The sequence below is a fragment of the Mercurialis annua genome, linkage group LG2, assembly GCF_937616625.2.
Source record: "Mercurialis annua linkage group LG2, ddMerAnnu1.2, whole genome shotgun sequence".
Lineage (NCBI taxonomy): Eukaryota > Viridiplantae > Streptophyta > Magnoliopsida > Malpighiales > Euphorbiaceae > Mercurialis > Mercurialis annua.
The window spans coordinates 53,953,953-53,974,135 of record NC_065571.1 but is presented as its reverse complement, the minus strand read 5'-3'; the positions used below and the strand labels follow the sequence as shown (position 1 = coordinate 53,974,135).

The 20,183-nt window shown below is 31.3% G+C and overlaps 3 protein-coding genes across 4 annotated transcripts; 2 read left to right on the top strand and 1 right to left on the bottom strand.

Moving 5' to 3' along the window:
• Positions 1-4,394: 4,394 nt before the first annotated feature.
• Positions 4,395-7,056, top strand: LOC126670381 (uncharacterized). Its single transcript, XM_050364094.2, has 7 exons — positions 4,395-4,538; positions 4,639-4,757; positions 5,159-5,241; positions 5,430-5,551; positions 5,985-6,149; positions 6,290-6,383; positions 6,737-7,056. Exons 1-7 carry the CDS (start codon positions 4,523-4,525, stop codon positions 6,936-6,938), a joined length of 801 nt encoding a protein of 266 aa, XP_050220051.1. The 5' UTR covers positions 4,395-4,522; the 3' UTR covers positions 6,939-7,056.
• A 399-nt stretch (positions 7,057-7,455) lies between these two features.
• On the top strand, positions 7,456-10,256 carry LOC126670382 (uncharacterized). Of its 2 annotated transcripts, XM_050364095.2 has the most exons (7): positions 7,465-7,704; positions 7,790-7,908; positions 8,347-8,429; positions 8,634-8,755; positions 9,179-9,343; positions 9,487-9,580; positions 9,908-10,256. In XM_050364095.2, exons 1-7 carry the CDS (start codon positions 7,545-7,547, stop codon positions 10,107-10,109), a joined length of 945 nt encoding a protein of 314 aa, XP_050220052.1. In that variant the 5' UTR covers positions 7,465-7,544; the 3' UTR covers positions 10,110-10,256. The 2 variants fall into 2 exon arrangements, with proteins under 2 accessions (XP_055960462.1, XP_050220052.1); XM_056104487.1 differs by lacking the exon at positions 9,487-9,580 and having other exon boundaries at positions 7,456-7,704; positions 9,908-10,051.
• A 1-nt stretch (position 10,257) lies between these two features.
• On the bottom strand, positions 10,258-14,636 carry LOC126670379 (CRM-domain containing factor CFM3, chloroplastic/mitochondrial). The gene is made up of 9 exons (XM_050364092.2): positions 13,618-14,636; positions 12,736-13,216; positions 12,526-12,656; positions 11,794-12,144; positions 11,540-11,696; positions 11,172-11,464; positions 11,027-11,086; positions 10,852-10,941; positions 10,258-10,525 (listed from the first exon to the last, which is right to left on the bottom strand). The coding sequence occupies exons 1-9, from the start codon at positions 14,587-14,589 to the stop codon at positions 10,460-10,462; spliced, it is 2,601 nt and encodes an 866-aa protein (XP_050220049.1). The 5' UTR covers positions 14,590-14,636; the 3' UTR covers positions 10,258-10,459.
• Positions 14,637-20,183: the final 5,547 nt, after the last annotated feature.

Here is a 20,183-nt window from a genome sequence, read left to right as displayed (position 1 = left end):
TATAACTTAATTTACAAAACATTTATTACATAGTAAGATTATATTAGTATTTACTCTTATAATTTTAAGACAAAAACACCACTTTCTTAATATGTACAATTTTGATTAAATGGACAATTAAATAAAAACAAAAGGAGTAGTAATTTATAATTAAATAATTTATTAAATTAATTATAAATTTAACAATTTTTTGTATGATATAATCTTACATTAAATATTGTTGTCTATGAATTTTTTTTTATCATTTTTATAAAATGTAATATAATTTATGTATTCTTAAAATATACTTAAAAAATATACTATATTTAACATCATTTAATATATCAACAATAAAAACTGATTAAGTTTTACTTAGACATGCATTGTCTATCAGCTATCAGTACAAATAATAATTTTTTTTTTATGAATAAAATTTTATAAAATGCCATAAGAAGTGACAAACACACTCAAATCAAAGCTTAAGTTAAATAAGGCTACGACTTCGAAGATGAGAAATTTACAAAAAGCAAGAGTCCGGATTTCTATACAAATCTAAACCGGAGTAAACAAAAGAATGATGTTTACATTTGTAAAAGTAAACGACGCTATTAAAACTTCTGAAAATCACATCCATCGTTGACGAATCTTTATGCTGAAAAACTCATCTATTGCGGCACTTCCAAATTTCCCAAATTAGAATAATCCAAATAGTTATCCAAAGCTTAGAACAACTTCTATTCGGGATGATAGCAATCCATTGCACAAAAAATTCCTCAAAAGAAAATGGCATTACCCAAGTCAAACCCAATTTTTGCCAAAGATCATACCAAATTTTACGAACGAAATTGCAATGTAAGAATATATGATTTTGAGTCTCTAACTCACCACAAATTCCGCACGATGTATTGTTATCCCTTACTATCCTTCGATCAGCGAGAAAGGAGAGAGTCGGAATGCTAGAATCAAGGACGAAGCCAGGATTTTTTTTCTGAAGGGGCAAAAAAAATTATAATTTTCATTCAAAAACTATCAAAAAAAAGTTTTAACTTATTTAATAAATATTATTGAGTTCAATTCCACATAATATTAAATATTAGTCGTGTAAATTATACGTTTTTTTCAAATTTTAATAAGAATTAGACATAATTAGGTATGAAAAAAATATTATTATTATAATTAATTTTTTTATTAATTAAATAAAAATAAGTATATTAGGTAGTTTAGCATATATATATATATATATATATATATATATATATATATATATATATATATATATATATATATATATATATATATATATATATATATATATATATATATATATGTGAGTATTATAGTAATGAAATCTGTACAAATTATTTCTCAGGAATATTAATCTACCACTAGACTTTGTAAAAGGAATTGGATTTTTTTGGAGGGGCAAGTGCCATGGCCAACCCCTGCCTATCTCCGTCCATGGCTAGAATGAAGAGCCGTCCATGCAATGAGATTCTAAACATGCAATGAGATTCTAAAATTAAGAAAAATATATATTTCAATGGGATATTAGAACACAAATAATTTGTCATACATATATATAAAATATCCAATGAATTGTTATTTCATCATCTATCATAATTTTATGCACAAGATCATACGAGCGTTCATGCACGTAATTAATTGATTGACGCATCAATTCTTATGGCATCTTAAGTGGGTACTCGAGAACTTATCGAAACCAATATTTCAACATATATAAATTTCAATTACAAATAGTGAAGCATTCCCATTATTGGAAAATCAATTATCTTGCAAGCTAATTAAAATTCATGTTAAGACGGTATTTTTTTTTTGAAATTGCATGGGGCCATTTGTGAAAGGTTGCAACTTGCATGAATATATTAAGCGCATGTGTTGTATTTTTATGTATGAATCAAACAAAAAGGGTAAATTTCCTTAAATTTTCCATATGTGAACATAAAGAATAAATAATATTAGCTAGAGCTTTTACATTAGAATAATTTTCTAGACAAAAATGACCATATCATTCTTTCTTTTTTGCATTTATATATGTATGGTCCATGAAATAATATTCATATTGTCCACACATTTATATATAAATGTATATTAACTTCAGGTTATAATTCAAACCCTAATTCCTACTTAGTCTTGAAGTTGAAAGTTTGACCTCAAGCTGTGTGATGGGGACAACTTCCTATTTGTTTCTTCATATACAAGAATGATGCATATATTATTATTAAATGTTAAGCATACCCACTAGTTTACAAGAAGATCAAATCTGAAAATTTTACCATTTTTTTATGCATTTAGTTATTTTTAATTGGGATAACATTATACATGAAGAACGCTTACACAACACCATTGAATGTCATTTTTAATGCAATTAATTAATGTAATATTTACATACAGAACTTTGTATATATGGTCATCTCAACTCATATATAATACATCATCAATTCCAGTAAGTAGATAATAATTTTAGGGTATGAATTGTTTAAAATGGCAATTTTGTATTCAATCTTATTTATATTTTTCAGAGATTCTTGTTTGCAGGGATAAAGATATTTGAGAATAACATTACGTTAGTACTTAGACCATGTTTGGTTCATGGAATAGGTGCGGAATGAAATATCTATTCCGTATAGAATGACAATTCTTTGCTTTGGTTCATGGAATAGGTATTCCAAAGAATTGCTATTCCATGATTTTGTGGAATAAGGACTCCTCTCAAAAACTAAAGAATGGCTATTCTATTTTTTATGGAATAGCTATTCTATTCCATATTATTCCATTCCATGAACCAAACATGACCTTAGTAGTAATTAGTAGTTAAATTTTTAAATTTTAAATCGGTCTTAAACCACCGGCCATATTGAAACTCGGAAAACCTTACCCACTTAGCCTAGCTTAGAAAGAGATACTTGAAAATGATATTAGTTTGCCAATAATGATAATAATAATAATAATAATAATAAACCTCAGTATCGGCCTTGGGTACAAAAACAGAATATAGCTATTACTTTGGGCTTTTAATTCACTTTCGACTACTACTTACGTATTATGATTGGGTTTCTATTAGGCCATATTCATAAGACCCATCAAGCCCAAATCTTTGCAACCCATCATGTCGCAACGCATCAAATTTAATGTGGCACGCCGGCAAACTGAGTGACATGGTAAGGTACATGAAAAAAATGACATGGCACACTAACCATGGACAGAGTCAGAGAATGACCTGGCAATTATCATCTTGACAACTTGCTGATGCGGCAAGAGCCACATATACACACTCGATAACATAGCACATGCCCTGCATGCCACTATGATAACATGGTGCACGCTACGTTTAAGGGTTCAGAGACGAAGCCGGGATCATAAATTAAAGGGGTGTTTGGTTCAATTTTTCGGTGGAAATTTTAAATTTTAATTTTCAAAAAACTCCATCAAAGCGTTTGATGAGATTATCTTAGGAGTTTTTTGGAGCTTTTTGAACCTCCAACAGCTGCTGTTTGAAAAGCTCCATTTTTGAACTTTTTGCCAACATCTGATAGCTGTTTCGATTTTTTTAATTATTTAGATAAAATTATCCCTACTAGAATATATTCTTTTTTAATACTCTAATTGTTCATAAATTATATAAAATTATTTTATTTATATTAAAACAACTATAATTTAATAATTTTTTTTTAATAAATCATAAATTTATCAAAAAAAGTCTTTAAATAAATTAAATATTGCCTCTTATAAAACAATAATATTTTTATTAAATATTATATAATATAATATATTTGTAGTTTAATAAATAAAAACAAAAAATATGCCTTTTACGGTCATTTTATATATAAACAACAACAACTAATCAAATCTCACCAAACACGTATAGTTTATAAGCTATCAGCTACCAGCCAACAGATAACAGCTAACAGCTACCAGTTATAAGAAACAGCTGAATCCAACAGGCCCTAAGAACAATTAACTATACAAAAATTAAAATTTAATAAAAATATATAATTCAGAACCAGATAATTTTTTTTATATTCATCTTTTTTAGGCTTAATTACTTAAAAACCACTCATCTTGAACTTTTTTTTCGTTTATACCCTGACTTAGGAAAAAATCATTTATACCCTGACGTATGTATTTATGTTTCACCTCTGCCCCGAGGCACTAAATTAACCTCTTTTCATTAAAAAAAAGTTTAAAATAGTTCTTCATTTATAACCTAAGCTAATTAGAGATTAATTAGAAATGAATTTTTCTCTAAATGAAGGACATAAACACATATGTCAGGGTACAAATGAACTTTTTTCTAAGTCAGGGTATAAACGAAAAAAAAGTTCAACGTGGGTGGTTTTTAAGTAATTAATCCTCTTTTTTAGGTCTTTAAATTTTGTAAATGGAAACCCTTGTTTGCAAATTTCAATTCGCCCTCATAAACTCCTTAAATTGCAAAAAGGCCCCATCTTCTTCTTCATTTATTTCTCGCCGGGTCAGCATCAGCTTATCCAGTAACCGAACCTCCACCACCACAGCACTGAGAATGGCTGATTCCACAGGTAACCCAATAAGATTTTTACAGCCCAGTTAATGTCTTTCAAATAATTAAGCAACTTTTTTTGATTATTTTTTTAAAAATGTCTGATTTTTTTTGTTCAGCTCTTAAGCAACAAAAGATTATAATACCGAACAAATATGGTGAGAAGCTTGTGGGTTTATTGCATGAAACTGGGTCTAAGGAGATTGTTGTCTTATGCCATGGTTTACATGCCACAAAGGTTAGTTACAGTTAGTTAATTTAGTTATCTTTAGAAATTTGAGGTTGTCAATGTCCCAGTGTAGTGTTCTTATATTTGAACATTTAAAAATCCAGCTTTTGAACTTGTGACTCGGAGTTAAAATAACTCACATTCAACTATTTTGATCGATTAAAGACAATAATCTCTACTTTTAAGTTAATTAAAGATAAAATTGGGTCATCCCGGTCCCTGGACTTGTTTATATTGTCCTTAATTGATCCTTTTTAGAGAGTAATGTCTTTATTCATCAAAATAATGTGTGCAAATGAGTTATCGACCTTGAGTCACAAGTTAAAGTACGAGGTTGACCCTTTGTTTATTATTTAACAAACACTGATGGAAAAAAGTGAATTTCTATGTTTTAAAATTACTGTCTACAGGAACATGAAATTATGGTGAACCTTTCTGTTGCTTTAGAAAATGAAGGAATCAGTGCTTTCCGTTTCGACTTTTCAGGAAACGGGTATGTTGTTTAGTTTGATAATGCACATCAATTCAAATTTTGGTTTGCAGATTTTGCATTTGCATATCAGTATTTGATGTCTTAACCTTTATAAGTATGCACTGCATTGCAACAAAAATTGAGTAAGAGTGAAATTTCAGCTGCAGATAGCAGCGGTTAATTGATGTTAGTAACAAAATTCATTTCAGAGAAAGTGAAGGCACGTTTGTGTTTGGTGGCTATTGGAGGGAGGCTGATGATATACGTGCTGTAATCGAACACTTCTCTGGAGCAAATCGTGCCGTAAGTTTGATTCTTGGGCATAGTAAAGGTATGTCATGTGTAATCTTTTCAAAAATGCAAGATAAAACATGTTATGATCCAGATAAATTTGTGAAGAATGTACCCTGCTATGTAGCACGAACACAGATAGGAAAAAACACGACACTTGATCGCGGACAGAACGAAAATAATGTTATTTTAAGGTCTTTTATGTTATAAACAAGTTTTGTGTCTGAAATGCCAAGTTTCCAACACGATTCTAAATTGAGATATGTTGATTGAATGAAGTGCTTGTGATAGCTTTTGTCCTTATGGTATTCATGAAACTCGATTTAGCGCTAGTGCTTCTAGTTTATAGCTTTGTCCATCTAACATATCTTTTCAAAATCCAGTTTGGAAGTCTGCAGTAATCTGTTATAGTGTTGAGTTGCATCATTCTGATTTCGATCTTGAAACTAATTTGTTGAACTGTATTATCACAGGGGGCGATGATGTGGTCCTATATGCATCGAAATATCATGATATCAAAGCAGTTATCAATGTTTCTGGTCGTTACGATCTCAGTAAAGGACTTGAGGAAAAGTTTGGGAAAGACTTCATGGACAAGATTAAGCAAGATGGGTTCTTTGATGTTAAGAACAAAGAAGGTGAATACATCTTCTTGCCAAAAAATAAAAAGTAGACAAATTTGTCATTTTTGTGTTTGCCGGCAGATTTAGTCAGTGTATACTTTCCTCTATTTTGCACAGACACGAGTTTATAAATAATTGGACTTTCTGAATTTCAGGAAATATTATTTATAGAATTACACTGGAAAGTTTGATGGATCGCTTGAATACCGATGTGCATAAAGCTTGCCTCCAGATTGATAAAGAGTGCAGGTGAGCTCTAAAAAATGCATCTTTGGCTGTCATTGCATTTTCTTTTCACTGATAAGTTTACAGCATGCGCGAATTTAGTTCTTATTCTCAACATCAACCGAGAAAGATAAAAGGTTTGCGTTTAACTCTCATCAGTTATGTTGCACAGATCCTTATCGAGTCCAACATTTCGGTGTTTTGTTTCTATTTTCTAAAACGCTGAAGTTTTTATATTTATAATCTATACTTGTATGTTTTTCTGTTTTTTCATTTTTTTCCGTTTAATGTTTCATTTTCGGTGCAACATAGCTCATGAGTACTTAAAGTGTACGCACAGGTTCCTCATCACCACCTGATTGATATTTCATATGCAGGGTCTTGACTATCCATGGATCGGCAGACGAAGTCATTCCGGTGGAAGATGCGATAGAGTTTGACAAGGTCATACCTAATAACAAATTACATATCGTAGAAGGAGCTAATCATTCATACACATCACATCAAGCTGAGTTAGCATCTATTGTTCTGAATTACGTGAAGGAGATAGTGAAACCAGACAAGAGTACTGCTATCTAGCTGGTGCTTCTGTATGTCAAATTTATTGAAATGTTACTGTTATTGTACTCTTGATGGCAATTATCATGTATCAGTGACTACTGAATGCCTTAAATTTTATAATTTTCTTTAAGTAAAACATTACTTTTAAAGAGAGAAAAAAAATAGAAATTCAAATTTTATTAAGAATGTGAAATTAAAATAAATAACACTATAATAAGCAATGAATGATCTTTTCCGCTCTAGAAAGTTGTAAACTTGATTGATAAATGGCTGCAGTAAAAGATCATAGTATCTATTGCAGACATTAACAATTAGAATTTCTTGCATGTCATGAAAAAGCAATGACATGGCACATTAAACATGGACAGAGAATGACCTGGCAATTACCATGTTGACAACTCGCTGATGTGGCAAGAGCCACATATACCCATTCGATAACGTAGCATATTCCCTGCATGCTACTGTGAATAACATGGTGCACGTTACAGGGTTCAGAGACGGAGCCAGGATCATAAATTAAGAACAACTAATTATACAAAAATTAAAATTTAATAAAAATATAAATTTCAGAACCAGATAATTTTTTTTATATTCCATGCTTTTTTATGTCTTTAAAATTTGTAAATGGAAACCCTTGTTTGCAAATTTCACTTCGCCTTCACAAACTCCTTAGATTTCAAAAAGGCCCCATCTTCTTCTTCATTTTTTTCTCGCCGGGTCAGCATCAGCTTATCCAGTAACCGAAGCTCCACCACCACAGCACTGAGAATGGCTGATTCCACAGGTGACCCAATTAATGTCTTTCAAATAATTAAGCAACTGTTTTTGATAAAAAAAAAAATTAAAATGTCTAATTTTTTTTTGTTTAGCTCTTAAGCAACATAAGATTGTAATACCAAACCAATATGGTGAAAAGCTTGTGGGTTTATTGCATGAAACTGGATCTAAGGAGATTGTTGTCTTATGCCATGGTTACCGTGCCACAAAGGTTAGTTACAGTCAGTTAGTTTAGTTATCTTTAGAAATTTGAGGTTGTCAATGTCCCAGTGTAGTGTTCTACTGGATATAGTATATACGAACATTTAAAGGGTGAACCCGGTTTCTGAACTTGTGACTCGGAGTTAAATAACTCACTTTCAACTATCTTGATGAACAATAATTTCATTTGCTGGATCAAGGACAATAATTTGTATTTTTAGGTCAATTAAGAATAAAATTATGTCATTTCGGTCCCTGAACTTGTTCATATTGTCCTTAATTGATAAAAAGAAATAGAATGTTGTCTTTTATTGATCAAAATGTCCGAAAATGAATTATTTGATTCTAAGTCACAAGTTTCAGGACCGGGTTGACCCTTTGCTCATTGTTTAACAAACAGTGATGGCAAAAGTGAATTGCTATGATTTTTAAATTACTCTGTCTACAGGAACACGAAATTATGGTGAACCTTGCTGTTGCTTTAGAAAATGAAGGAATCAGTGCTTTCCGTTTCGACTTTTCAGGAAACGGGTGCGCCGTTTAGTTTGATAATGCACATACCTTCAAATTTTGGCTTACAGATTTTGCATTTGCATATCAGTATTTGATGTTTTAGCCTTTGCAAAATGTTATCTTTTCTATGCACTGTATTGCAACAAAAATTGAGTAGTGAGACTGAAATTCCAGCTGCAGATAGCAGAGGTTAATTGATGTTAGTAATAAAATTCATTTCAGAGAAAGTGAAGGCACGTTAATTTATGGTGGCTATTGGAGAGAGGCTGATGATATACGTGCTGTAATCGAACACTTCTCTGGAGCAAATCGTGTCGTAAGTTTGATTCTTGGGCATAGTAAAGGTATGTCGTGAGTAACCTCTTAAAAAATGCATGATAAAACATGTTATGATCCAGATAAATTTGCGAAGATTGTATCCTGCTATGTAGCATGGATACGGGGAAACGGGACACTTGGATGCGAATACAACGGAACAATGTTATTTTAAGGTCTCTTATGTTAAAATGAAGTTTCGTGTCCGAAACGTCAAGTTTCCCACACGGTTCTGAAAGGGGAAATGTTGATTGAATGAAGTGCCTATGCTAGGTTTTGTCCTTATGGAATTCATGAAACTCAATTTAGCGCTAGTGCCTCTAGTTTGTGGCTTTGTCCATCTAACATATCTTTTCAAAATCCAGTTTGAAAGTCTGCAGTATTCTGTAATAGTTTGAGTTGCATCATTCTTATTTCGATCTGAAACTTTTTGCTGAACTATGTTATCATAGGGGGCGATGATGTGGTCCTATATGCATCGAAATATCACGATATCAGAGCAGTTATCAATGCTTCTGGTCGTTATGATCTCCATAAAGGGATTGAGGAACGCTTTGGGAAAGACATCATGGAAAAGATTAAGCGAGATGGGTTCTTTGATGTTAAGAACAAAGAAGGTGAATACATCTTCTTGCCAAAAAACAAAAAGTACACAAATTTGTCATTTTTGTGTTTGCCAGCAGATTTAGTCAGTATATACTTTCCTCTATTTTGAACAGACACGAGTTTAAATAATTGTCCAGTTCATTTTGAATTGTAGGAAATATTATTTATAGAATTACACTGGAAAGTTTGATGGATCGGTTGAATACCGATGTGCATAAAGCTTGCCTCCAGATTGATAAAGAGTGCAGGTGAGCACTAAAAGATGCATCTTTAGCTGTCATTGCATTTTCTTTTTACTGATAAGTTTACAGCATGCGCGAATTTAGTTCTTATTCTCAACATCAACTGAGAAAGATAGGTTTGCGTTTAACTCTCATCAGTTATGTTGCACAGATCCTTATCAACGTTCTGGTGTTTCGTTTCTATTACCGTAAACGTTTCTAAAATCATATTTATAATCTATTCTTGTACGTTTTTCTGTTTCATTGCATTTTTTTTCCATGCAACATAGCTCATGAGTACTTAAGTGTATGCACAGGTTCCTCATCACCACCTGATTGATATTTCATATGCAGGGTCTTGACTATCCATGGATCTGCAGACGAAGTCATTCCGGTGGGAGATGCGATAGAGTTTGACAAGGTCATACCTAATCACAAATTACATATCGTAGAAGGAGCTAATCATTCATACACATCACATCAAGCTGAGTTAGCATCTATTGTTCTGAATTACGTGAAGGAGATAGCAAAACCAGACAAGAGTACTGCTAGCTAGCTGGTGCTTCTGTATGCCAAATTTATTGAAATGTTATTGTAATTGTACTCTTGATGACAATTATCATGTATCAGTGACTACTGGATGCCTTAAATTTTATAATTTTCTTTCAATAAAACATTAGTAAGTACATTTATAGAGAAAAAAGTAGAAATTCAAATTTTATTAAGAATGTGAATTTAAAATAAATAAAATTATAATAATCATATAATAAGCAATGAATGATGTTTTTCCACTCTAGAATGCAGCCTTTCGGAAATGTTCTTATTATTGTAAACTTCATCGATAATGGCTGCACTAAAAGATCATAGTACCTATTGCAGACATTGACAATTAGAATTTCTTGCATGTTAGTTCTCCTCATTAGTGTTCTCATTGCTGCTGTCATAATCTTCAAGATATGCCTCTGCTCCTTCCTGCAATAAATAGAATAAAAATCCCTTCTGGTAAGGATAATACTGTCTGCAGAATTCTATTTCCAAAGATTGATAAATGCGGCTGCTCGGACTCATCATACAACTTGAAAGTTGAAATATCTTTTATGCAAAATTTAGCAAAAAATATGACATTAAGATCAAGAACCATCACAGTAAGCATTATACAGAATGTGATCAAATCTGTCTACCCTTTTTTTTAACTAAAAATAAAAGCCGAGTTAATAATACTCTCCAAGGAGAAGGCAAGACATACTTATGCGTTCTATTTAAAAGATTTAATGGTTAGAATCTGAACAGACAATTACCTCTTCAACTTCACTATCAGAAGCAGATGAATACTCCAATATTGAGCTCATTCTATCTGCATTAACCTTCTTGCCCAATTCCATTTCTTCCTGAAATTAACAAAAGTAAACCTGATGAAGTTATTCCCTGAAAATCAGAATATCAGAAATTTAAAGCAGAAATTCAGTGTCATACAAACTCCAGAGTCAGCAACCGAATCCTCTCCTGCAATTCTGATATATAATGCTTCATTGCCTGAAGAAAGAATGAGTGATATCATTTTTCTGAAAAAAAAAACAAATAATTACGAAGATAGATAAAAAGTCTATAGTACTCTTACCTCGCGCCTCTGAAGTTCAACTGACCGGGCCAATGCCTGTCGTTTCGTCAATAAATTTTGGGGCCTCATCTTTTGAGGACGTAAATAATTCTTTCCACGATAGATAATGATCGCATAGCCTTTGGTTGTTCTTTCTATAGAGACTAATATTCCGCCACTCTCGGCCTCTAAATCAATTGCAATATGCTTGATTTGTGCAAAACTTTTTCTTTTCGCAATAACTTTTACCAATTCACGATATTTCCAATGTAAGTGTATGTTTTCTATTGTACCGCCGTAGACCCCTCTCTTTCCTGGACAGAAATCAAGAGAATATTTAACTTTTTCGTTTCGAATCGTTAATGTCAAAGTCCAAATGGGAGTCTTACCTAGGAAAAAGTAGGGTTTCATGCTAAGACCAATCTTGCGAAACAAGAATCTCTCCTCGTCACTTATTGTTTCCAAATCAGTTGGGAGCTCTGATGGATCTGTACGTTCATATAACTTTGCTAAAGCTTTCTCAGCCACCTTGAGTTTCCCTTTTGCCTAAGATGATATAAAAATATGTCAGACGTCACAAATTGCCGGAGTAGTAGTTAGTGTTCAACAAAATTCATATTAGTTTTGTGTATTTGAAACTTACATGACCTAGTTTATTCTGAAGCTGTTTAATTGATAAAGCAAGTTTAGCCAAAACTGCTTCTCTCATCATTTCATCTGTATCTTGGCTATTTTGGTGGTCCCTCCAGCGAGAGGTCGCTGCCACTGTTTCAGCAAGAGTTCCAGCAACTAGTGGACCTTTTGAAGTTCTTGTGCTTGATACAACAGAAGCCAGGGCCATGTTCCGGGCTTCCTCTTCCTCTTCTTGTTTGAGATATGATAATTTTTTCCTTTCTTTCAGGATCTCCAAAACAGCAGGCGGCAAGAAATCATTTCCCCTGTATAATACAATGTACTCCTTGTTTCTAGATACTAGTACTCCTCCTGTGAATACCTGCGTGCACGTGTAACAGTTTTTATCAGAAGAGTAAAGATTAATTGCAAAAACATTACGAACAATAGCGTGTTTTGCAATTTTAACACAAACTTTCAACTTTGGCAATTTAAAATACGGACTGTTGTTTTTTTAGTTCAGAACACCGTGGAATTTTTTAACAAAAAAATGCTGACGTGGACCCTATAATATACACTGTTCTAGCGTTCCCATCAGTATTTTTGATAGTTCGTGTTTTATATTGCTAAATTAAAAAGTTCGTGCTAAAATTGCAAGACATGCTAAAGTTCATAAATTTTTGCAATTATCTCTATAGTAAATGATTAATACCAAAGATACACACCTCATTGACAATGGATTACTGTTAATTTTATGTCTCACCTTGAGTTCTTCTGCCATTCTCTCATTATGTGTATTCTGCACACCACGTTTTATAGCTATCTTTGCGATAGCACTTCTTTCCCATAATTTCACCATAGCTCTTGCCAAACCTTGCAATTGCCTGCTCCTTCCTACAAAAATAATTACAATTAAATTTTTAGTGAAAGATACCACTAGTAAGTGAAAACAGTCGGTGTAAGTGAAGCACACCAAGGGCAAAATGCGGAGGCAATCTTCTTGCAATTCTACGGAAATCAGTCATCTCTCTGTTTGTTAGACAACGTCTTACTCCGTACGGTAGAAATCTAAATGGAGGTTTATATTCAGGATCCACCGCAGGAAGCAAATCTGCATCAACAGGCAATGGCTCACGGCCACACCAATCATTAAACCTGGGACCCAGCTCATTCAATAACTGATCGAGTTCAGTGAAATCCGTGCTTTCTTCTTGAGATAGATCTTCCAAATACTTGGCTTGATTAGGTAAATATGATTCTGTAGTTCCATTGAAGTGCTTTACTCCTTGATTATGCGGAGAATTACTTGTAAATGCTTCCGGATGCAAGCCAGCATCCTTACCGGCCTTGTTTTTCTTCGGAAATGATTGTACACATTGTAAATTGTAGGATATTCCTCTGTATAACACAACTGAACTCCCTGATCTCCATATAATCAAACCTCCAGTTCTACTCTGACATAGCAAAACATTCAATTAGTACATAATATGCTATGTGCTGCATATAAGTATTCTAGATATGAACATTTATAGAAATCAGACTTCATATCCATCTCGAAAAGGTTCACATGCTAAAGTCTAGTCAAGAATAAGCTATGTAGCACGGACATGAAATAAGACATTTGGACATGAACTCATACTCGGCAAAACACTATTATTCTAAGCTTTCTTATGTTAATAATATAGTTTCGTGCCCGAAACGAGAAACATTGATTGAATGAAGTGTTTGTGCTACTTAAAGAATAAGCATATCACCTAATATTTTTAAGATTCAAAACATTTGATATAGGCATACCCTAATACATATATCAACAGCAATTTCGAAAACAATAATATAACAGCACGAAAATACGAACCTCCAACATTTCATGTGTCCTTGTCATATTACAAGAAAGAGCATCTTCAAATTTCAACTTCACCACCTCATTCAACCGCCACTTCTCATGAATTTCATCCACCAAATCCTGAGTAATGCCTGCCTTCCCCACTTTTATCCTCTCAAACATCCTCAAGGCAACATTTCTCAGCCTCTTCAGCTCATGCTCAGCCAGAATTCTCTCAGCCAACTCCGTGTTGCTTCTCTTCCTCCTCCAATCACCTTCCACAGACTCCACATTCCTCTGCTTCTGCCACGGCAGTCCAGCTGAACTGAACTTTTTCTCATTTATAACCAAGGAATTATCGGACCACTTAGTTCGGACAATTTCCTTATCCTTGTCTAGCTGAACTGAAACACCAGCACCAGCACCAGCACCATCACCATCACCATCACCAACTCCACCTTTTGAACCCTTAAATTCCTCATCAAAATCCACTTCCTTAACTACCCTTTGTACACTATCAGCATCTACAGCATCATCAACAATTTCTCCAACTACAGTCTGAGAACTAATACTAATTCTTTTGGGTATCTTCCCATGCATCCAAGGAGCTTTATTTACATAATTTGGTGAGCTAACACTCACTGTATCATCACCGCCGCTGACAATTGGACTGCCATCTTTTTCAGGTTTAGATAAAACATTCCCATGAAGCTCGTGCGTTTTTATTTCTTCTTCATCTTCCTCTGGTAAATTCTGTTGATTGGATTCCTGCCATGGAAATTTATCTCTGGTTGAAGGAACTTTAAGGGACCATTTATCTCGAATTTGTTCATGAAAGCTTGGCCTTGGCTTTCTTTTTGTTTTTGTGGCATTAACTTGAACTGAACGGTAATAACAACAATTTGCACCGAAGTTGAAAGCTTTGAATGGAGAGTGGTACTGGGTTTGAGGAAAAAGTGAGTTTATTGAAGAATTGGAAGTGGGAAGTGAGAGTGCCATATCCATGGCTACCGTACCACTACTGTAACTGAATTTGTGTTTCTTTTGTTCTTCTGTCTGATAATTGACAAGAAGGCTTGTATGAGTCCGGTAGGCCCATTGTATATCCAGCTAATTCAGTTTCAGCCCATTGTCTAGGCCTATCAAATAATTGGACTTAGGATTTGGGTATATACAGCTTAATAGGGCCATCTAGAAAATATCTCAAAATGGCACTTCTATATTATTATGAGAAAATTACAAACATATTACAAACACTCTAAATCTTTTGAAAAATATTAACTTATTCAAATCTTTTCACTCCATACCCATTTGAAAAGATGGCATTTTATAAAAAAAAATGAAAAAAAATTGATATTTTAACAAGATTTATAATTTAGCATAGAATATTTAAGGTTTAGCATTTAGGGTTTTATGATAAGCCTAGACAAGAAGGCTTGTATGAGTCCATTAGGCCCAATGCATATCCAGCTAATTCAGTTTCAGCCCATTGTCTAGTCCTATCAAATAATTGGACTTAGGATTTGGGTATTACACAACTTTATTAGACTACCTACAAAATACTCCAAAATGACATTTCTATAGTATTTTACCTCACAAAATATCAATATTGAGTGATAACTCAAAAGAAGTACATAAATCACTTATAATTCAAAATCAGTTGATTTCATAAGATAATAGAAGAATTTTTATTTTTTATGCGTCAACATCTGATTACTCTTATAATATACAACTTATCACACATTATTTTTACCCCTTGACCAAGTGAGTCACATGCTCTACTACCAAATCAATAATTTACTATTATCTTTTTTTATAAGACTAGTCTCGCTTTACGTACTACGCACGTGGCTCGTAACGCGACTCGTCAAATAACAATAGCGATATTTATAACGAAATAGGGTAGTTATATTTATAGCTAGTTAATTAATTATTTTTATAATTATAAATTATATTTAATTATAAAATATCGTATTATAATTCAATCGGTAGTTAATGGGCGATAGTTAATCTTATAAATAAAATCAAATAATAATTATAATATTAATTTATTAGAAATAGTTTATCTTAGTTATAATTCTAAATAATTAAATAATAATTGAATATTTAAAGTGGTCTATTTTAATTAGTACTTTAGACAATTGTTTAGATCTAGTATTATAAATAGTTTACTATAATTAGTATTTTAATTCTGATAATTATCTTAATAGTTTATTTTATAAATATATCTAATAATACAATTTTTTGAAAAATTTATATGTTTCTGACGTTTAAGTTTTTAGGAAATGCACAAAAAAATCACAAACTTTCGAGTGTTTTTGATATTTAATATAATTTTTTAATTTTGGTATATTTAACATGAAATTTCAAATTTTTTGCAATCAAGACCATGTGTGTGTTTTTCTTTAAAAAATAGTGTCATTTTACATCCAATACGGTGTCGTTTTAATATGGTGCCGGTTTATATGCAAAACGTGTCGGTGTCTTTAATTGCAAATTTTTCAGTTTGTGTACTTTTTTGTCAATATTAAAAGATTATTTTAAATACCAAAAACACGCGAAAATTGGTGATTTTTGGTGCATTCAAGACAAGTTTTTATAATTGTATATAAAATTAATTTTTGTTTAGATTTAATTTGTTAGTTTTTTTATTAATCCTATGCACCACTTCTTAATTTTGATGGCATTTATTACAAGGATTTTAATTCACTATTATGATTTCCTAAACTAACACCAAATACGATACTTTTAATCTAACAAAACAAAGTGCTTGGATGGTTAATTAAATTATATTCTTCTATTCATTATATAACTAACTATTTTTATTATATTTAGGACTCTAATACAATATTTGTTTCAGTTATGTTTTTCGTTTAGGCTAATTTCTTCAATCCTTGATCAAATCAAATTCTGATTAAAAATCTGTAAAAATAATAGATTCAATATAATAGAGCAACAATTGCCTTATTTTGTAGTACTTTTTTGCGGCAGTTTACATTATTTTGTATCCTAATTAAATTATAACTCTAATACTAATTAAGTATCTAATTTAATTATAATTAATTAGTAAATTACCAAAACATCTAAATAACTAATAAATTAGAAAGGACTATTAGGTAAAAGTGTCTGCCCCCCCCCACCCCATCCGTGCTTTTATATATAGTATAGATAGAGGTGGGCATGGACCGGTTAACCGGTCCACGAGGGTAATATGTAAACCGGTCCATAGTAGTTCGGTTTTTAAAATTAAAAACCTAAACCTAAAATTTTAAACGGTTAACCATTAAATCGGTTAACCATTTAAAACGGTTCGGTTTTTCGGTTTTGCGGTTTTTAACCATGAAACCATTAAAAAAATTAGATATAAAAAAGATAAAATTTATAGATAACATTTTAAATATAGTCTAATAATTAAACTTTCATTTTCATTCTATTTAATTATTAAAATATAAGTTTTATTTATTCCTATTTCAGTTAGATATATAAATATTTTATTAAGAAAAATAAAGTTCTTTATATATATATACTCCTAAAATAAAAATATATTGATAAATAAAATATTTTTTAAATATTTTTTTTGTTTAGAATTTTTATATGTGTAGATGTAAAATATATTTTATTTGAATAATTAATAACATATGTATGTATATATATATAATCTATGAAAATATATATTATTTATAAACCGGTTAACCGATTAACCGCGGTTTTTAAAATTCCAAAACCTAAACCTAAACCATTAACCATAAAAATCAAAAATTAAAACCTAAACCTAAACTTTTGGACCGGTTAACCATATTTTTCGGTTCGGTTTTCCGGTTTCGGTTCGGTTTTGCGGTTTGACCGGGTTTTTTGCCCACCCCTAAGTATAGATATAGATAGATATAGATATACTTATTTATACGGCCCAAAAGTTAGGGTTTAAACAGATTGGCCCAAATGAAAAGCTGAAGTGGGCCAAGTGGGATTAAAGCCCAAAAAGCTATTTAATTATTGCATTATTGTTATTATTTTTTTATTTAAATAAGAGATGCAACTCATTAGGATTAGGAGTCTACAATAAATTTTTAGTATAGATAGTTAAGAGTTTTTTTTGTATATTCTTATCTACTATTCAAAATAAAGTTTATGCTTTTTATCCCTAATTTCTAAATTAAATTTAATTTAAAAATAATTTTAATATTAATTTTGCTTGAATTTCTTAACTTGCAAATTAATTTCCATAATTTTAGTTTAGCGGTTACGCATAGTAGGCCCTGCTTTATTTTTCTGAGTTGAACTAGTTAAAATATCAAAATCATATGATACCCATCCATAAATTCAAAAATCTAAATTTAGAATTATTACAAAATGAATAGTATTGATTAATTTAATTACAATTGAATTTTCTTTCTCCTACCTTATTCATCTTGTAATTAATAATATAACATGACCCTTCAAATTAAAATGAATTTAAAGAAATTTCAATCCTAGTCTATTATAGAAATTTGAAATTTCCTTATACTTTGGCTTTATATCATAAGCTCTAGGATTTTGATTAAACAGCTTATAAATTATTTAGAAAAAAATTTAGAGATATTTTTTAAAATTAAATTTTTGGGCATTTTTAGGCTAAGTGGATTTTACGTTTACTTATTCTTTTGGAAATCTTTTCTAATAAAGTTTTTTTTTTTTAAATCTAATCCATTTTTCTGTGCTTTAATATTGATAAAAAAATTCAAAAGAAAAAAAAAACTTGAATGTATCACTAGCTAGGAAAGAGCGAATTCCTTAAAATGTAGTTTTTTTATTAATTGCAAATTAAATTATGAAGTTAACGTGATTTGTAATTACAATATAATCTTTAAAATTTGGCAACATCGGATATCAACTTTCATTTTCTGATAAATCGAAACACCGTTTAGTTTTCGATACAAATTTGCTGAGTTGGAAGCCGAAAATTCCATATAGACTGACACGTTGAAAAATAAACGGTGTTTCGATTTGTCAAAAAGTAAAAATTGGTATTCGACATTACCAAATTTTAAAGTTTATATTATAATTGCAAATCACGTTAAAGTTTCTGATTTAATTTGCAATTAATTCTTTTGTTTATTGAACTTAATTTGGCAGATAATGTTTGGTATAAGAGCACAAAACAAAGAGAAAAAGGGATGTCTCATGTCTCTCTTAACCCCTCGACAAAACAGTAGTATCTTAATAGATTATATATTACACGTCCTTGAGATCATTTTGTTTCTTTTTCTTTAATGCAAAAAAATCATAAAGCTAGTAATCTAGGAACTCAATATATTGGCCGTAAAAGTAGAACATCATAAGTATACATAGTTGTAATAGGATAATAAACAAAATGTACGTAATTAAAGGGACGGCGGCCACTTTAAATGTCTCCTAGTTGCCTGCAAGCTGCAAAAAAAGTTAGCCAACATTCCAAGGGTCCCATATATCAGCGGCGTAACTATGAAATATTATCGGAAAAAGAAATTAATCGACAATTTTTTCCATACACATTAAGATTTCAAATCGATTTTTTTAAAAGAGTTTATGGTCTCAATCAACTCCGGCTAGAGCAGGTGCACATGCCGGCATATGAATGGCTCCGCATCTTAATGATAGATTCAATTTTTCTTATAGAGCGGCCAAGACTGTGCTGGAAGTTTATAAGATGAGAAAAATTGACAGAATATAAGATTGGTATAATGTAAATTTAAAATGGTAAAACTATATTATTAATATTTGTAAAATAAAAAATTTAAATTATAAGTGGACAATTATCCACCACATGCTCTCTTAGGTCCGCCACAAATATATATCTTCATCATCTTAAGGCCGCAAAGCTACCAAAAGTCTGGCTAGTTATTTCATACATTTATACCTACTTTTTTTCAATCTCATCATTTTGCATTTTCACTTTGCAGGTAGCAGGTGCACATGTGGGGAAATTTGCTATTATACTGTTCCTATTTTTCTTTTCTTTTTTCTTGTGCGGCTGATGCATTTTGTAAAGTTCAATATTCGTGCAATAATGTAACTAAAAGTATATACATATCTCTCTACTCATAATTGCATATCACAATGCATTGATGCAAAACTTATATACTTTTTTGGTGCTTTCAATTCTATATATGCATGCAGGTAGTACTTCAAATTATTCCTTTTTTTCTTGTTCTATAAGAAATTTATTCTTTTTTGTTTTCATACCTTTTTCTCTTACTTTCTGAGTCATTTATATTGTGATCAGGGTTGCGTATCTAATTAAAATGATATATTGTGTATATTATTATTATATAGTGTTATAGTAATAGAATATTATTAAAACAATAAACACTAATAGCAACTATTATTACATATTAAAATTAATCAATGAGTTATAACATTATTGTAGGTTCAATTCTTCACGAGCGCTTCCCCTTCTCCAATTATTAGAAAATTGAAGATGGTAACTATGCAATAAAAATTGGAGGTTGAAAGAATGAAAACACATAATGAGAATAATGAGAGTTCAGTGAATAACGGATAAGCTTTTCTAATATCTAACCAGTTAAGATTGGTCGATGAATAAAATATAAACCGGGTCTAGATAAAAAAAAAATCATGCA

Excerpts from the sequence above, each read along its gene's own strand:
- LOC126670381 (XM_050364094.2), top strand. Across the intron at positions 4,758-5,158 it reads ATGGTTTACATGCCACAAAG|GAACATGAAATTATGGTGAA; the intron begins GTTAGTTACAGT and ends TACTGTCTACAG. Across the intron at positions 6,384-6,736 it reads CAGATTGATAAAGAGTGCAG|GGTCTTGACTATCCATGGAT; the intron begins GTGAGCTCTAAA and ends TTTCATATGCAG.
- LOC126670382 (XM_050364095.2), top strand. The coding sequence starts at position 7,545 with ATGGAAACCCTTGTTTGCAAATTTCACTTCGCCTTCACAAACTCCTTA. Across the intron at positions 9,344-9,486 it reads TGATGTTAAGAACAAAGAAG|GAAATATTATTTATAGAATT; the intron begins GTGAATACATCT and ends TTTGAATTGTAG. Across the intron at positions 9,581-9,907 it reads CAGATTGATAAAGAGTGCAG|GGTCTTGACTATCCATGGAT; the intron begins GTGAGCACTAAA and ends TTTCATATGCAG.
- LOC126670379 (XM_050364092.2), bottom strand. The coding sequence starts at position 14,589 with ATGGATATGGCACTCTCACTTCCCACTTCCAATTCTTCAATAAACTCA. Across the intron at positions 13,217-13,617 it reads GGACACATGAAATGTTGGAG|AGTAGAACTGGAGGTTTGAT; the intron begins GTTCGTATTTTC and ends TTGCTATGTCAG. Across the intron at positions 12,657-12,735 it reads GCCTCCGCATTTTGCCCTTG|GAAGGAGCAGGCAATTGCAA; the intron begins GTGTGCTTCACT and ends TTATTTTTGTAG.